This window comes from Rhipicephalus microplus, chromosome 10 (genome assembly GCF_043290135.1).
Source record: "Rhipicephalus microplus isolate Deutch F79 chromosome 10, USDA_Rmic, whole genome shotgun sequence".
Lineage (NCBI taxonomy): Eukaryota > Metazoa > Arthropoda > Arachnida > Ixodida > Ixodidae > Rhipicephalus > Rhipicephalus microplus.
The window spans coordinates 61,376,792-61,392,721 of record NC_134709.1 but is presented as its reverse complement, the minus strand read 5'-3'; the positions used below and the strand labels follow the sequence as shown (position 1 = coordinate 61,392,721).

Below are 15,930 nucleotides of genomic sequence, written 5' to 3'. Positions count from 1 at the left end.
CCAGGCAGAACTTTTCCGTATCATGGAAATCGTACGACGAAGGTTTGACGTCATATGACAGCCGTCTGCTATGGTCACGTGACCTCACCTGTTGACGTTCAAGTCGACTCGCCTGTAGGCTGTTACCATAGCAACGTTATCTTTCTTGTAGTCAAGAGTCCGACGGAGTCCCGTATGGTCGGGGACAAACATAGTGCACAATAACAAAAACACCGACCAAGGTGAAATACACAAAACTTAAAAAGACGTTTCGGCTCCCCACACGGGAGCCTTGTTCACAGTGACCGCAAATGGCGTCGTGCGCTCTTCTTATGCATGTTTCATCACGTGTTGCAGACATCGCACGTACACAGGGGGGGAGTGTCCCAATATTTCTGTTCTACGTATGCGCCGTAGGTTGAATGGGCTGAGATTCTATGTGCAATCGTGGTAACAACTTTCCTTCCGCGGCAATGGTGCAGGCTTTATCCCAGTCGATAGCGTGCCCAGTCGACGCAACATGTTCTGCGAGGGCATTCGACGCTACTTTCTTGTTCTTGACATCATTAAAATGTTCCCGGAGCCTTCTTTTGTAATTGCCCGTTTCGCCAATGTATCCGTATTCACAGTTTTTGCAAAGAATTTTATACACCACGCCACGAAAATCATGTCTGTCCAACTTATCTTTGCCATTTGTAAGACTGCCTCGGAGCTTTCGTGTCGGAACGTGAGCCGCTTGGACGTCATAGCCGCGCAGTACCCGAGCGAGGGTCTCGCTGAAGCCGGGGACGTAAGGCACCGATGCGCGTTTTCTTGTAGCAATCATGTGTGACTGAGCCGGACGCTGCAGTTGTCGCTGCACCAAGTTTATGAAGGAAAGCGGGTATCCGCAAGTAGACAGTTCCCGTCGAACAGACTCAACATCTTCTACTGCGTCTTCTTCCTTAGAACAAACTCTCCAAGCGCGCTTTACCAGTGTAGACACAACAGAACGTTTATGGCAGGATGGGTGCACAGAATTAAAGCTTAGAAAATGACTACACAGGACCCTCTCGCCGCTCGTTGGAAAAAGTGAAACGCACTTAAGGAATTCCAGTAATTTCATTGATAAGGTACGCGACATGGTACTAGATGACAATGATGTTCTAGCATCTTTTGATGTACGGTCGCTTTTTACAAGTGTACCTGTTGGTCTGGCAATCGACATGTGCAAGACAGCCCTTGAGTCAGACCAATCATTGTCGGACATAACGCCCATCGATGTTCCTGATCTGTTACGGTTGCTCAAGTTCTGCTTAGAGAGCACCTACTTTATACTCAGGAGCAAATACTACAAGCAGGTGCATGGCACTGCAATGGGATCTTCTGTGTCCGTCACTGTCACAAACCTTACCATGGAGGCTGTTAAAAACCGGGCTCTCGCTTCATTTGCTGCCCCATCCAAACTTTCCTTTGATATGTTGATGATTGTTTCTGTGTTTTGCAACAGGATGCCCTGCCACTATTCTTGGAACAGCTAAATTCCGTGGAAGCCGCGAAACAGTTTACCGTTGAAGAAGAATCAAACGGCTGTCTTGCGTTTCTTGACGCCCTCGTGAAACGAGACGGTAGGCGCCTGACTTTCAGCGTGTACAGAAAAGAAACCCACACCGGTCGTTTTCTAAGCTTCCATTCTGTGCACCCATCCTGCCATAAACGTTCTGTTGTGTCTACACTCGTAAAGCGCGCTTGGAGGATTTGTTCTAAGGAAGAAGACGCAGTAGAAGATGTTGAGTCCGTTCGACGAGAGCTGGCTACTTGCGGATACCCGCTTTCCTTCATGAACTCTGTGCAGCGACAACTGCCACGTCCGGCTCAGTCACACACCATTGCTACAAGAAAATGCGCATCGGTGCCTTAGGTCCCAGGCTTCAGCGAGACCCTCGTTCGGGTATTACGCGGCTACGACGTCCAAGTGGCTCACGTTCCGACACGAAAGCTCCGAGGCCGTCTTACAAATGTCAAAGATAAGTTAAACAGACATGATTTTCCCGGCGTGGTGTATAAAATTCATTGCAAAGACTGAATACGGATACATTGGCGAAACGGGCAATTACAAAAGAAGGCGCCGGGAACATTTTAATGACGTCAAGAACAAGAAAGTAGTTTCTAATGCCCTCGCAGAACATGTTGCGTCTACCGGGCACACTATCGACTGGGATAAAGCCTGCATCATTGCCATGGAAAGAAAGTTGTTACCACGATTGCGCGTGGAATCTCTAGCCATTCAAACTACGGCGCATACGTAGAACAGAAATATTGGGACACTCCCCCCTGTGTACGCGCGATGTCTGCAACACGTGATGAAACATGCATAAGAAGAGCGCACTACGCCATTTGCGGTATCTGTGAACAAGGCTACCGTGTGGGAAGCCAAAACATCTTTTTAAGTTTTGTGTATTTCACCTTGGTCGGCGTTTTTGTTATTTTGCGTTATCTTTCTTATATCCCAAATGCAATGGCCCTGTCGCCTCTACAAAGGCAACAATATGAGGGAAGTAGTCATGCCTACACTTTTTTTCTTTAGTTTGAACTCTGGAGAACGAAATGGCGCTGAAACGTGGTAGTTGGTTATTTATGATCGTAAAATTATAATGCAAAAAATTATGAACGTTTGCCTGTGTATATTTGTCTACTATTGTTTTTCTTGCGCTGTTACTGTATCTTAACTTTACGCAAACTACTCCAACCTCAAAGACGAGAAAGTGGTTTGTTTATCGCCTTTGATACGCTTTAGCTATTCCAAAACACGCGGACAAGTCCAGGCTTAAACGGGAAGTCTACTTGGCTATTACGCTTTTCAGCTACAGGTTGATACCTGCTCTCACGCAATCGAAACCACAAAAAAGACTGAGTGATTTTTTTAGTTTATCTTGCACGGTGTCATTGCGAGACAACACAGAATGGTAGTGCACTTTCATATGGCGAAGCAAGGGGAGTGATTGTTTGCAAGTAACATTCCTTATGCAAAGACTAACCAAGAGCTTATTATCTGATGATGTTCCTTTAGAAGACTGCTAACGCTATTAATTGTGCCGAGAAGAAGAGAAACTCCAGGATATCCTGCAAACACGGGCGCATGACATAAACAGTGACTTGAGATGAATGGTTCTTCAAGTTACGTGCTTATATTTCAAGCACGATGAGTAACCAACTTGCCGCCCAATCAGCCATTTTGGCCACGAGGTGATAACGCGCCCGTGTACGCGTAGAGGCTCTTTACGGGCCCTTTAAACCGCGGGCGCAAGTAGGTGCGCAAAATCATGCCACCTGCGGCATCCTACGTTTCACGTGAGGCACCTGATTCATGAATATGATCCAGCTGCGGTGAGTTACATACCAGACGTAACGTAGCGCAGTTGGCGGACGGTTTCAGCACAGGCATTATTGCATATGTATTAGTCAGAAGGTCACTCCAACCTTTCTCCCTCTCTCTCTTTGTCGGCGCATTTTTACTGTGTATCCCGTGCTCCCGCGGCAATGACCTGCCTCTGATGCACCGAAACGCATTTCTCTTTAGCTTCATGTGCCACATGCTGCGATATAGTTCAACAAGACAAGGTGGTACAACTCTAAGTGAAGCGTTATTAAAAAAGCTTGGAGGACTTTGGAGCTGCGCCTGCACGAGTAGAACGTGACAGCGTAACCATGATAGGGTAACAAAAGTTTCTGGCATAATTCTTCATCGTAGTCATCCACAGCACAAAATCAATATTGCACTAAGTTCCTTTCAAGTGTGCAGCGGGTAGCACGCTTCTCCTAAGAATGACGAAGGACGGCATAGTGAATGCCTGTTTATACTACACAATGATTTATAGTGTAGTGGGTACCCTGCGAGTGTGCTTGCAGCATTTTCAAATAAAAAGGCTCTGAAAGGTCGCTCTTCCAGCTTTCGCTGTGACAGTGATGTGTGTTCCGCGCAGGCCTGGCGGATGTTATGTTATGTTGTTGCTATGTTTTGTTATGTTATGTTATGTTGTTGTTATGTTATGTTATGTTATGTTGTTATCTAATGCTTGCGTTTTGGGTAGTGCACAAACGTAATGCAATGTGGCATAGGACAGCGCAAAAAAATGATGATGTTTCCGCTGTGTTCCGTACCCCGTTTTTCGCGCTTTGCTGCCACAAGGTCCGTGATTAAACTAGCCCACCAAAAAAACTGTCGCTGTTCAATGGCGGCAAACACATCAGTGGCTACAATGAGCTTGTATGAAGACTTCGTTCTTGATTGCAATAATTTTCCCATTCTTTTAGTAGTTTTTGTCTATTTACCACCTCAAGCTCTTCGAATAATGATGTTCCAACAAATTTTGTCACAATAATTGTCTGTCCGCGAGTACTTCAAACACTTTTCCACCAAATAAAGATCACGAATAAATGCCAACCTCAACCCACCTCCAGTTGGGACGACAGCAGGCACACCTCGCCACCTTCACCTGAAAGTAGCCAAATCACTGTTACTTCACTGTCGTGTGAAGTGCGTAGAGTGTGGGGCATAGAGTTACACAAACGCGCGGTAAAAATACTAATGATTGTTGCTAGAGCTTCTCATAAGTATTTGAATTAAGACGTTCGCTTTAACCAAGGTATGTGCCTATTTGGCCACCATTTACCAACATCGCTTTTAGGATTGCACTGCAGTGTTACTACACAAAAAAAAATGAGGCAGCTTCTTACTCGTTGAGACAGGTTTGGAGCAGTGTATGCAGCCTTTTTGTTCTCCTTCAGTTTGTTTCTCCCTCACTCTCCTTTTTTTCGTTTATTTTTTGTCATTCTCTTTTCGCTGTTTATTTCTACTATTTCGCTCTTTTTTTTGTTTATTTCCCTGTTTTCATTACCATTTTCCCCTTCACTCTGTGTTTATCACCTGCTTCTTCTTTATGTTCAATTTTTTTCGACAGGCCTCTAGCCCCAAACGTGCTCCACACTCATCACAATTACGGAGTACAAGAGAAAAAATACTTCTCCTTTCCAGGCTACAAACAAACAAACAAAGGCACAAGCGCAAGGCCCTCAGTGTGCTACAGATGACTTTGCCAAACGTAGGTTTACCGGCGCTACGCCAAACTTCGAGAGCCCACGACGACGGCACCATACACGGAAGCGTATGAAAGGCCAGCCACCTAAAGTGCTCTGCCATTAAAACACGTAAGATGCACGAATTGTGGATTTTTTTTCTGCCTTAAGATGATGCTCACTACATTATGAATTTATAAGTCTTTTTCCAATTGAATATTGGTAAATTTATGTAAAGAGAGGGTGGTTCTATTGCGTTGCGCCAGCTATACTCACCCTCTTTTGCACCATAGTCCTCGTCGAAAAGTTGAAAAAATAGCACAAGGCCATGACAAAAGCACAGAGTATAACACTCATGTACCCAGTTCATGCTCTTCAATACAAAAATGTGTCCAAGCAACAGAAAAATTGAACAAACACACTCATTCACAGTATGAAAATGTCCACGCATAATCATCAAAGTTCGCTAAAATATGTCTCATGTCTCATTGACTTGAGTTGAATTATCGATATTTTTATTCTCGAAATACTACCTGATGGGCGTGATAATTACGCATAATTGTTTTTTTACTCTAACTCAGGTATATATTCTTCACACTACTACACTGTATAAGTATTCATGCTCATTAATTTCGCTAATTGTGCTTATTCCTTATCAGTTCTTTATTGCGACAAAGATTTGCTTTTGAGCCACAATATTTTTGTTAAATGTGTGCTCTTAGGCCAATGTTGTGTATGAAGTGAAGTAGTGTCTAGTGGAATCGGTTTTCATGCATCCAGCGGTTGTAACTGTGTGTCGCCGTAGCGAAGGTCGGCTTGAAGGAGGTGACGGGAGAGTTCTGGCGGCAGCCCTTACATGTCCATAAAAAGTGGTATGTATCTGCTTGCATCGCTGGAGTGGGACAATACGGACACGTATCACCAACTTCTAAATGTCACCAGTTCCATGGTGATATAACGGCCGGTGTAAGGGCCACCCCTGCCCGCCCGAAGCCTCCTAAGCACAACTTCCCTCTCGTTTTTTCGTTGTTGTTGATTGAAGATGCTTTTCTGTCCGATTTAAATCTCACTGCAGTCTGAGTTCCGAACGAACTCCTGTAAATCTGTTACTGCCAAAGCAAACAAAAAAAAACACTTGAGGTCGCTTGATGTCCGCCTTCAAGAGTTCGACGCTAGAGCGGGGTCGGCGCCTGTTCGCGTAGTCGTCTCATATGCTTGCCAGGCTTCGCTTTTTAGGTGACACCTCAACCTTGCCGAGAAGAAAATAACGTCTTCTGTCTATGGAAGTGCAAAACGTCACAATTCATCATAGTCCAATACAGCGAAGTACACACCACGCGTCCGCAAGGAAACACGCACATCTGCACAATATGTTGACACGCTATTCCTGATGCTCAATTACTTCTGAGTGTTCCGTAATGAATGGATCTTTAAATTACCCACTCGTTGCGCAATTAACACGGTATAATTCCTGAAGCGATTATATGCTTCTGACACGCAATACTGCATGTCTGTTTTAGTGCAATAATGCATGTTTTAACGGGAGCCCTTGCGCTACATCACACCTGTATTTGTTTTTGTTTTTGTTTTTGGAGCTGTTTCAAGCTCTACTGTCACTGTGGTCGAACGCCTGACTGTCACGCAGACGATCCCCCCAATTCCACTCGAACCGAAGATGATCATTGTTTATTTGGATCTCCGAACTTTTGCCTCAACCAACCACGCCGACATCGGAATTTATGCAAAAGGACATCTCTAATCTCAAAGAAAGCCACTGAAACGTCAAAAAAAACTCAGGCAGAAGCAGAAACAGCAAACGCAGAGAGGTTTCTACCTCTCAGTTTTTTTTTTCTTTTTCGACGTTTCAGTTACTTTCTTCGAGTGTAAGTATTGTAGGGGGGTTTCGAGGCCACTCGGCCCACAAGCCCGCAGGGAAGACGCGGAGCCCGACCAGAAACTTTGTTTATTGACCGGAACACAGACCGCAACTTCCCGCTGCCAGCGGCTGCCGCGTACCGCGAGCACACCCGCGACCCTCATCCTCCTCCACTATCTCCGATCAGCGTGCTCGTGGTGGCTGCTCCCATGGTGTGTACCAACTTGCCCAACAAAGAACACTCTCGAGCTCTGTAATGCTCACGTGTTACTGCGCTCATTATTCTAGAAAAGCGAATCCTTTCTGACGTACTTCACTGGTTTCAGGGTTTCTCATGTCGTACATCCGACAAGTACGTGGCAGGAACAGCTAAGGTTGGCGTTGTGAGCGAGTGAACGACGCTGGCGGGTGCTTCGCGGGTAGTTCTTGGGGTAAACTCTTGTAGGGTTGCATAAGGTTGTGGCTGGGAGCGTCCTGCCGTCCTGATTGGCCCACGCGCTGGCTCTTGACGATACCCATCAACCGTGACAAAGCATGGCGCCCCAAGTGATGGCACATTGGGTTAAAGTTTCTCTACTTAAACACCTGCACCGACGTTCTACTATAATTGGCGCTTGGGTGTGACAGCAACGGAACTGCGTAAAATTGTATGCATCGGTCACCGAAGCTGGGTCTATTGCATGCTGTAAGCGTGGTGACGATTAAATGCAATTTTGCGCAACTATAAAGTGAAGGTGACATTAGGTCGAAGTGCATAACTTCTAAACTTGGTAACACTCTCAATCGGCGCACAAGTTTACATTCATCGGTTACCGTGTTTCGATTGTATGTCAAAGCGTGCCGCCGCTTGACGGCCAGATACCTCTCAGAAAGCAAAGGTACTGTAACCTCTTGATGCACCAAGTTCCTTCCAAGAGTGCGGCGGGTACCACTCTTCTCCTAAGAATGACGAAGGATGGCATAGCGAATGCCGGCATATACTACACAATATGGTGTAGGGGGTACCCTGAAAGGGTGCTTTCAGCAGTTCCAAATAAAAAGGCATTCAAAGGCCGCTTTTTTTTCTCAGATCTATCACGTGTTATGTAATCGATGCTTTTAACCAATAAAAACTGAAACTGAACCTATTGATGCCGAAATACTACTCTCCAAGGATCACGTTCGAGATCAAGAAGAGGCCAATGGACTTTTTCAGGAAACTCGTAGTAAACAAGTTGTAGTGGCATGATGCACACAAGCTAGGATTCATCTGTGTGAAATACGCAGCATGGCTCATTGTCGCTCTTAATTTTACAAATAAAAAAAAGAAACACTCTGGGGTCTGTATAGCGTTCATTGCTTGGAAAGCCGCATGTAAAATGCCCAATATGGTTGAGGCGTCAAGTTCAGGTGCATTAAAAACTACCGCGATACGCAATGGGCATCGTAACGTGTGCGCAGAACAGACGAGAGATGGGTCGTTCATCGATGCAAGCTGGGCGATCGAAGGCCACGAGTGCAACTGGGCATTACGAGATGCGCAAAAAGAAATGTAAAAAAAGCGAAAGGAACTTCGAAACACTTCATAACGTCAGCCTGTCCAACTTTGCATCCTTGTGTAGAACTGGGCAAGTTATTTCGAGTTCATTCTACGGCAGCGCGAAAAAAGACGGACGGCACGTGTAAATGAAGTTCGCAGTGCTGTGCTCAAGAAAAAAAAACACGTGTGGAACGAAACGATGTGGCTGCAGTAGATTACAGGAAAATATACAGGTCATAATTTGATACAGGCTTTGCTGTCAGAACTGCGACCTGCCTGCCAGTCATTTGGACGAAAGTCGAGGCAGGTGATTTCCGTTATAAACGGAATGCTTTTTTGCTGTAATGTAAACGCTGCATACTAGGAATAAACGATTGATCCCTGATTATCATATTATCATTGTTATATAGATATCATTCAGACATTGTCTTAAAAGGTATATGAGAAATTCGGCTGAAATTGAGCATGAACTTCCAAGTTTTCGACCTAAAGCTGCGCGACAGGCACTTTGTTTGTGCACTAAAAATTTACATGATATGCGGGAAGTTCTTGACGTTATGGATACAACAAAATACTGTTGGATACGGCATCCCCGCAAACGCTCTCTGGGTTGGACAGCGGCGGCTGTAGGCCGAGCCTATATTTATCCTTCGCTTGCAATCGACCATGAGAGCGCGAACCTATTCATTCATGCGAAAGATTTGGAAACATCAAAACCCGAAAAAAAGCGACCGTTGGTGCAAACACGAGAGATGCAAAAAGTCGTCATGTGATGACGTTACCCTATGAGACTCAGTGCACAAAAATTTGTGATGTCACATTATGCCAACATCGCGTGACACCGTCTCTAGATCGAAGATTGACCAATCTAAGAGGCGATGTAAAATCACGTGAGCGGCACAAATCTTCGAATTCATCTGATTTCAATGGCAGTGTGTAAACCTCCTTGGGCATGGAAAGCGTCTGAGGAAGGGGGATCAGCACAAGTGACTGAGAAGTAGGCTGAAGCCTCATGGGCGGAGTTACTTTTTTTTTCTTCTCCGCGCTGAGAAAGACGGCCTCATGAACCTATAGCGTTCAATAAGAGTATAACGTCAAGAAAGGTAAATTTGATTGAAGCTGGTAAATCTTGTTTTCAGAACCCTGGCTATTAGCCAATTAGGCATTGATAGAGTTCATGAATAAAAGTATTAACGAAAGCAGAAATTTGTTTTATAGGACGGGGAGAGGGGATCCGAGCCGGCAAGTGCGATCAAGTGTCATTTTGTGCGCTCTTCTACGTCCGAGAAAAATGAGGAAAGAGGGAGGGCTAGGCCCTGAACACGCCACTGATTAGAACCGAAATGGAAGCTTAAGATTTTGGGGAGAATTTTCCGCCCAGACTTCCGAATCCGCGTGATACTTTGGCGTCACGGATATCAATGTTTTTTTGCTGTTGTTCTTCGTATTTTTTTTATTTTTAGCCACATTGGTGCGACAAATTTTTCTAAAACATGTCATGTTTCCTTTCGGGCTCCACGCAACCATTTACTTTTTTAGTTTGTGGGGTTGCTAACGCCCCCTGTAAAGTCTTTTGCGCCTCGTGTCGCACTCGTGCTTTGTGAATATGCCGCAGTTAGGGTCCACAACCATCCAGTGGTAGGTGGCGTTGTGCTCGCAAGTATTTACCTCCACCACCATCATCATCATGGTTAGCACGGTTGCGCGCGCAGTGACGCCTGGCGGCAAGCCTGGGTGGTGGCCCATAAGAGAGATGAGCGGTCCTTCTTGTCGGGGGCGGCTGGCGCAAACAATTGTCTCCCGCGGTGGGTCCCTGCTGACGGCACCGCGGGCCCTCGTGGTGAGTCGACCGTTTGCGACGCCACCTACGCGTTACCTTGATTGTTATGTTCACTGAGTGTATTGTAATATTGTGTAAGATTGCTTTAGCGTGTTGATCACTTGCGATGTACGTTAGTTCGGCTGGCGATATCGTCGTACTAAAAGTAAATGAAGAAATGTGTTGTTTGGTTTGGTCCAACTACGTCTACTGCGCCCTTGTGTTCCGGGAGCGGCGCGCTTCATTACGATATCCCACAAGTTTTCGTGAGGGGGAAGTATCTAGGCCCTAGCAGAACGCCATTGCATTGCGTGTGATATAGGCTGAAACAGGGGTGACATTCATTTATTTTATTTATTTATTTATTTATTTACAAAATACTGCAGGCCCATTTAAGGGCCCCAGCAGGAGGGGCAAAGATCATAACATTGCACACAGGTGCAAAACAGCAAGAACAAATAGATACATCATATACAAAAGGTACAAAAACATAGATCATGGTTAAATAAGCTCAAGTGCCTCTACAGAGCCGGTTAACGATTGAGGTAGGCAGTTCCAGTCATTTATGGTTCGAGGAAAGAACAAGTATTTGAAAATGTTTGTTCTGGCGAAATTCGGTGTTAATGAATGAGTTTGTCGATGCCGGGTTTGTCTTGTCGTAAGCGGTTTCAGATACAAATCACGGTTTACTGACAGCTTGTTGTTATTTAAAAGAAAAAAAATTTGAGCCTGTGAGTTTTACGACGTTTTTCAATTGTGGGTATACTGTTTTCTTTCATAAGGTTTGTAGGGGAATCAGTTCTTCAGTACTTGGAGTAAATAAAACGCACCGCTTTGCGTTGGATTAGTTCGAGAGCCTCAATGTTTCTTTTTGTGTATGGGATCCAGACGATTGAGGCATATTCCAATGAGGGGCGTATAACAGTCAAATAAGTTAGTTTTTTTACAGTAGAAGGAGCATGCTTTAGTTTGTGTCTCAAAAGACCAAGTTTACGGAAAGACGATGCGCAAATATTAGAGATGTGCTTATTCCAGCTGAGGTCGTTTGTTAGAGTGACACCAAGGTACTTATACTCAACAACCTCAGCTAGTGTCTGGGTACCGGATTGATATGTAAATGCTAAAATATTTTTTTTTTGTTGGTTGCTCGCATAAAGACGGTTTTGTCTGTGTTTCACCTCATCTCCCATTTCTCGCACCATGCAAAGATATTTTGGAGGTTAGTGTTTAGCAAGACCTGGTCATCCTAGGAAGTTATTTCATTAAACAGCACACAATCATCAGCAAACAGTCTGATCTGAACTGGCGAGGAAACAGTATCAACAATGTCATTAATATAAATTAAAAATAATAAAGGTCCAAGTACACTCCCTTGGGGAACCCCAGAAGTTACAGGGAATGGGTCAGAGCAATTACCGGCAATGCTTACGAACTGAACGCGGTCAGACAAATAGAAAGAAATCCAGGAAATTATAAATTCTGGAAGGCCAATCGATTCCAGTTTTTGAATGAGCTTATCATGAGGAACAAGATCGAATGCCTTCGTGAAATTCAAAAAGATGACATCAACTTGACCTGCCTTATCTAAAATATGTGAAGAACTGTGCACAACAGAAATTAACTGCGTTTCTGTGGAAAACCCTTTCCTGAAAACGTGATGAACATCCGAAAGTATGTTATTTTCATTAAGAAACGTTATAATAAATTTAGCTATGATATGTTCAAGCACTTTGCAAGACGAAGACGTTATAGAAATCGGACGATAGTTTGGCACCAAATCTTTATCACCCTTTTTGTGCACTGGAGCAATGCGTCCTACTTTCCAGTCACGAGGCAAGCGGCCGGAACGGATAGAAGCGCAGAAAATGATTATAAGGAATTCCGATAGCATCTCGGCATATCGTCGTAAAAAAGTGTTGGGAATTTGGTCAGAACCGGTTGAAGTTTTAGTTTTTCAAATTCAGGAGCAACGAAACAATACCGGGTAAAGATAAAATATCTGGAACGTCGTCATTACTTCGAGAAAATTGGTGCAGTGGCTCGTTAGAGGCTGAAAAAACATCATGGAAGTACAAATTGAAATGATTGGCAATAGTTTTCTTGTCGACGACACTTTCTCCTTCATGTGTTATTTGCTCAACACAATTGGTCTTTTTGCTCAAAAAGTTCCAAAACTTTTGTGGGGCAGACGTAATAAAGTTGGGTATAGTATCCTGAAAGTATCTAAACTTAGCCATCCTCACAGCCTCATTCAGTGTGTCTGGGCAGAAAAAGTGATATTGCGTGGAGCACCCTTGCGCTTAAGCCGCTTTAGTTTCCTTTTCATGTGCAAGACATTTCCCGTGATCCAAGGATTTGATTTGGGCGTTTTTTTTTTTCACTTTGCTAGGAATAAAATTATCTAGACAATGCAGGCATATTTCTTTGAATTTGTTCCACAATACCTCAGGGTCAGTTCCTTGAAAGCTGCTGAGGGAAAGATCGAGGTGGTCCAGAACACTTTCGTCATTTGCACGCGAAAATTCTTTCACAGTTATTGATTTGGCATGGCGCGTAGTTCAAACAGCCCGCATGGGACAAGAAAAGTAAACCTTGTAGTGATCAGAAAGGCCAGGGTCGACCGATACGGAAAAACGTTCAATCGATCTCGTTATAAAAACCAGGTGAAGCAAGGATGCACTTGCGCCATGCACCCGTGTCGGTGCTCAACATTGCGCATGCGCAGGACATTTGATGGCAGCGCGTGGTAGCGCACGCATCAGATCGGCGCGCTAAGCACGCCCTCTGGGCCATACAGATCACTGCAAACGTAATGATAGCTCAGGCAAGTCTGAACATTTTTTTTTAAGTTGAGCACTTATGTGTGAACGCCACGATACGATTACGCGGCACGCCATGCAAGTGGGAACACCGGGTGAATTTCGACCACTTAAGGTCAGGACTGACACGAACATTTTGCGTTTTTTTTTCTCCGCCAGCCATCGAGATTCTGGATAACGAGCTGCTATACCCGAATCAGTGTGGGCGTATAGCCGAATCAGGGCGTTTAATTTTTTTTAACTAGTTTTGGTTCTTGCTGTCCCGACACAACGTGAGGTAATCGTTATGCGCTCTCGAAAGACATCGCGACATCCACGGCCGCTCTGCACAAGTGGCCATTTTGGAAGTTTTGGCCCCCGACATCGCCTTAACTAGTCAGACTGCCGCGTAAAGTCCCCATAGATTTTACTGTAGCCTGACGTCGAGGCAGTGTTGATGTCGGTAAGTGTGTCATGAGAAAACAGACTAATATTCAAAAAGCGTTTCCTAAGCTCCACACTTACTCAGGGCCATCTCTGTGTGCAGGAGATTTGCGTGGCAGACTAAACTCTCCTTCGAAACACAGTGTCAGTACGCATTTAATGATCCTATATAGTTTAACACAAGCGGTTATTTATCGCCTTTAACGAAAACCTAGATTGCACTGAAACCCGCATCTCCCAAACTATAGTGCGATAACACCGTAGTCTTTACGCTATTACGTTGGGCCTGTGCTCACAGAACTGACCGTTCTCCAGGTTTGAAACCGTGCCTTCTACACATAGCCTGGCGACGCGATACTATAGCCGCTAGGATACCAAGGTGGGCCCACAGCTTACTACAGAACTTCAGACAACGTAAGTTTTAGGCATCTTGTTATTGAATTTCATCTGCATTAAAATAGGTGCTTGAGTAAGTTGGAAAGAATTCATTGCAGTAAAGGTCTGCGCTTCGCGTCATGACAGACAAATCTGTCCTGTCTCGTTTTCTTCCACTCGCGCGTCGAAGAACAAAATACAAAGAAAAATATCGCGAAATGCGTGCACTTGCAGGCACGCGTCTATTTCATCTGTTTCTGTAGCGTAAGATACAACGCAACAACAGAGTATAACACAAGTCGTTGGCCGGGTTGGGGGGGGGGGGGGTGCTAGAACTCACCATTCTCCAGGTGCCATCGGTCGTCCCTGTAGCACCAGCGGTAGTCGCTCTTCTCGAGTTCCGGCTGGGGAGACGAGGAGAACGTACCGTTTGCGCCAGCTGTCGTTTCAGCGGACCGAGGTGCGTCGCTGGAGGCAGACGTCGGCTCACCGAAGGACCAGCGAAGTCCGCGAACACTCATGACGGCAAGCAGGACCGGAGCCGTCGTCCTACAAGGGAGGACTACGCTTAGACGCGGCGAGCGCTGGCTTCGGAGGCCTCCCGGAGTTCAAGAGAGCCGACGGCAGCGAGGGGACGACGACGCGAATATGTCATTCGCCACGGCGCGATGCACGTGCTGCGAAGAACGCCGCAATTTCGACAAAGCGATATTTCGCCCTCTGCCTCTTTTTTTCTCTTTCCCAGTTCGTTTTTATCGCTGGAGCGGCGAGGCAGTACCGTTGCTGCTGCCGCTGCTTGCCGTCGGCATGCGATTCCCTTCGTGACGGTAAACTTGCGCCGTTGCTCTATGCGCACGCCGCGAAGCGCTGGCTCAATCAACTAGACCGTTTCGACGGGAAACACGGAATCATTTACGTCCCGAAAACAAAGCAAAAGATTGAAGATGACGGTGACGTACGTGTGCATTTCAGAGCGAGAGTCGCAAAAACAGGCGCGGATTGCCGAAGAGTGTCGTGTCAATATTTATTGATGGGAATGTCGTTGAACGAAGACTTGCGATTCGCGAGCGTGGACAGTGAATTGCGCGCCGGTCGGCAGTGACTGTCGGCTTCCGGTCCAGGCTACACCGCATTAAAGCGGTCAACATTGTTGAGCGGATACTTTAATGGGTCTCTAACCTAAGTTGAGTTCAAATTCGAGGAGATGCTTTCTTTCTCGCCTTCTTCGTCCTATACGTATGGGCGCAGTGTCTTCCTCGCCACTTGTGTCTTTATAAAATGCTTAAACATTAACAACCCAGACGAACCAAAATTTCGTGCTTTTTGACTGCACACACTGTTATTTCTGTTTGCGCAGTCGGAAACACTAAAATCGAAGTGAAATTCTTTCATCACGCGCCACAGTCATTTGAGACAATTGAGGCGGAACGGGCGTGCGGCTACAAGGGAAGGCATGGTGGAATTCGACACGTATACAAGACAATTGGTGGGATACAATTAACGACTAATATACCTCGTACATAGACCACGATGTCACGTGAATAAACTGCTAATGTTGCAAATCGTGTCGAGAAAACAGGAAACACCTTTGTCAGGCTTTTTTTTTTCTGTGGCGCTCAAAAGCTGCAAGTGTGGGTACAAGCGTACATGAGGCTTCGGGTTTTAGGGACAAACATAGAAAGCTGGACACGTCCACCATAGAAGCAAGTAAGAGATGGTTAAAGCATAGGTGGGAAAAAATTGATGATAAATGACAAAAACAGTGGGGAAACTACGTCATTCTGCCAGAAGAGGCAGAGAGATGGAACATAAATTTACTTTTTTTGTTATAGTAAGATCAATTTTATCGAAGTAGTTGAGGCATTGAGCGAACATAAAAATAAGTTATTTTTCTTTTTTTGTGAGCCTGGTGGCACACGTGTCACCGCTTCGTTATAAAAAGGGCGCTACTAGCATCAATCTATTCATTCGACTGACTGCTGCGTGGGCTGTGCCTGGGTGCGCGGGGAACGACTACCTCTCTGTCTCCTGGATCGTCGCCGTGCGTTTCGGAGGGTTAATGGAG

General features: G+C 45.4%; 1 protein-coding gene across 1 annotated transcript in view; it reads right to left on the bottom strand.

Annotated features, from left to right (window-relative positions):
- Positions 1–14,521, bottom strand: part of LOC119180869 (solute carrier family 4 member 11-like) — a 54,862-nt gene extending 40,341 nt beyond the window's left edge. The window contains exons 1-2 of the mRNA XM_037432005.2: positions 14,206–14,521; positions 4,414–4,454 (exon numbers count right to left, since the gene is read on the bottom strand). Of these exons, the coding sequence (XP_037287902.2) occupies positions 4,414–4,454; positions 14,206–14,386 (222 nt within the window). The 5' untranslated portion in view covers positions 14,387–14,521. The remainder of the gene's footprint in view (positions 1–4,413; positions 4,455–14,205) is intronic.
- Between the last annotated feature and the right edge of the window lie 1,409 nt (positions 14,522–15,930).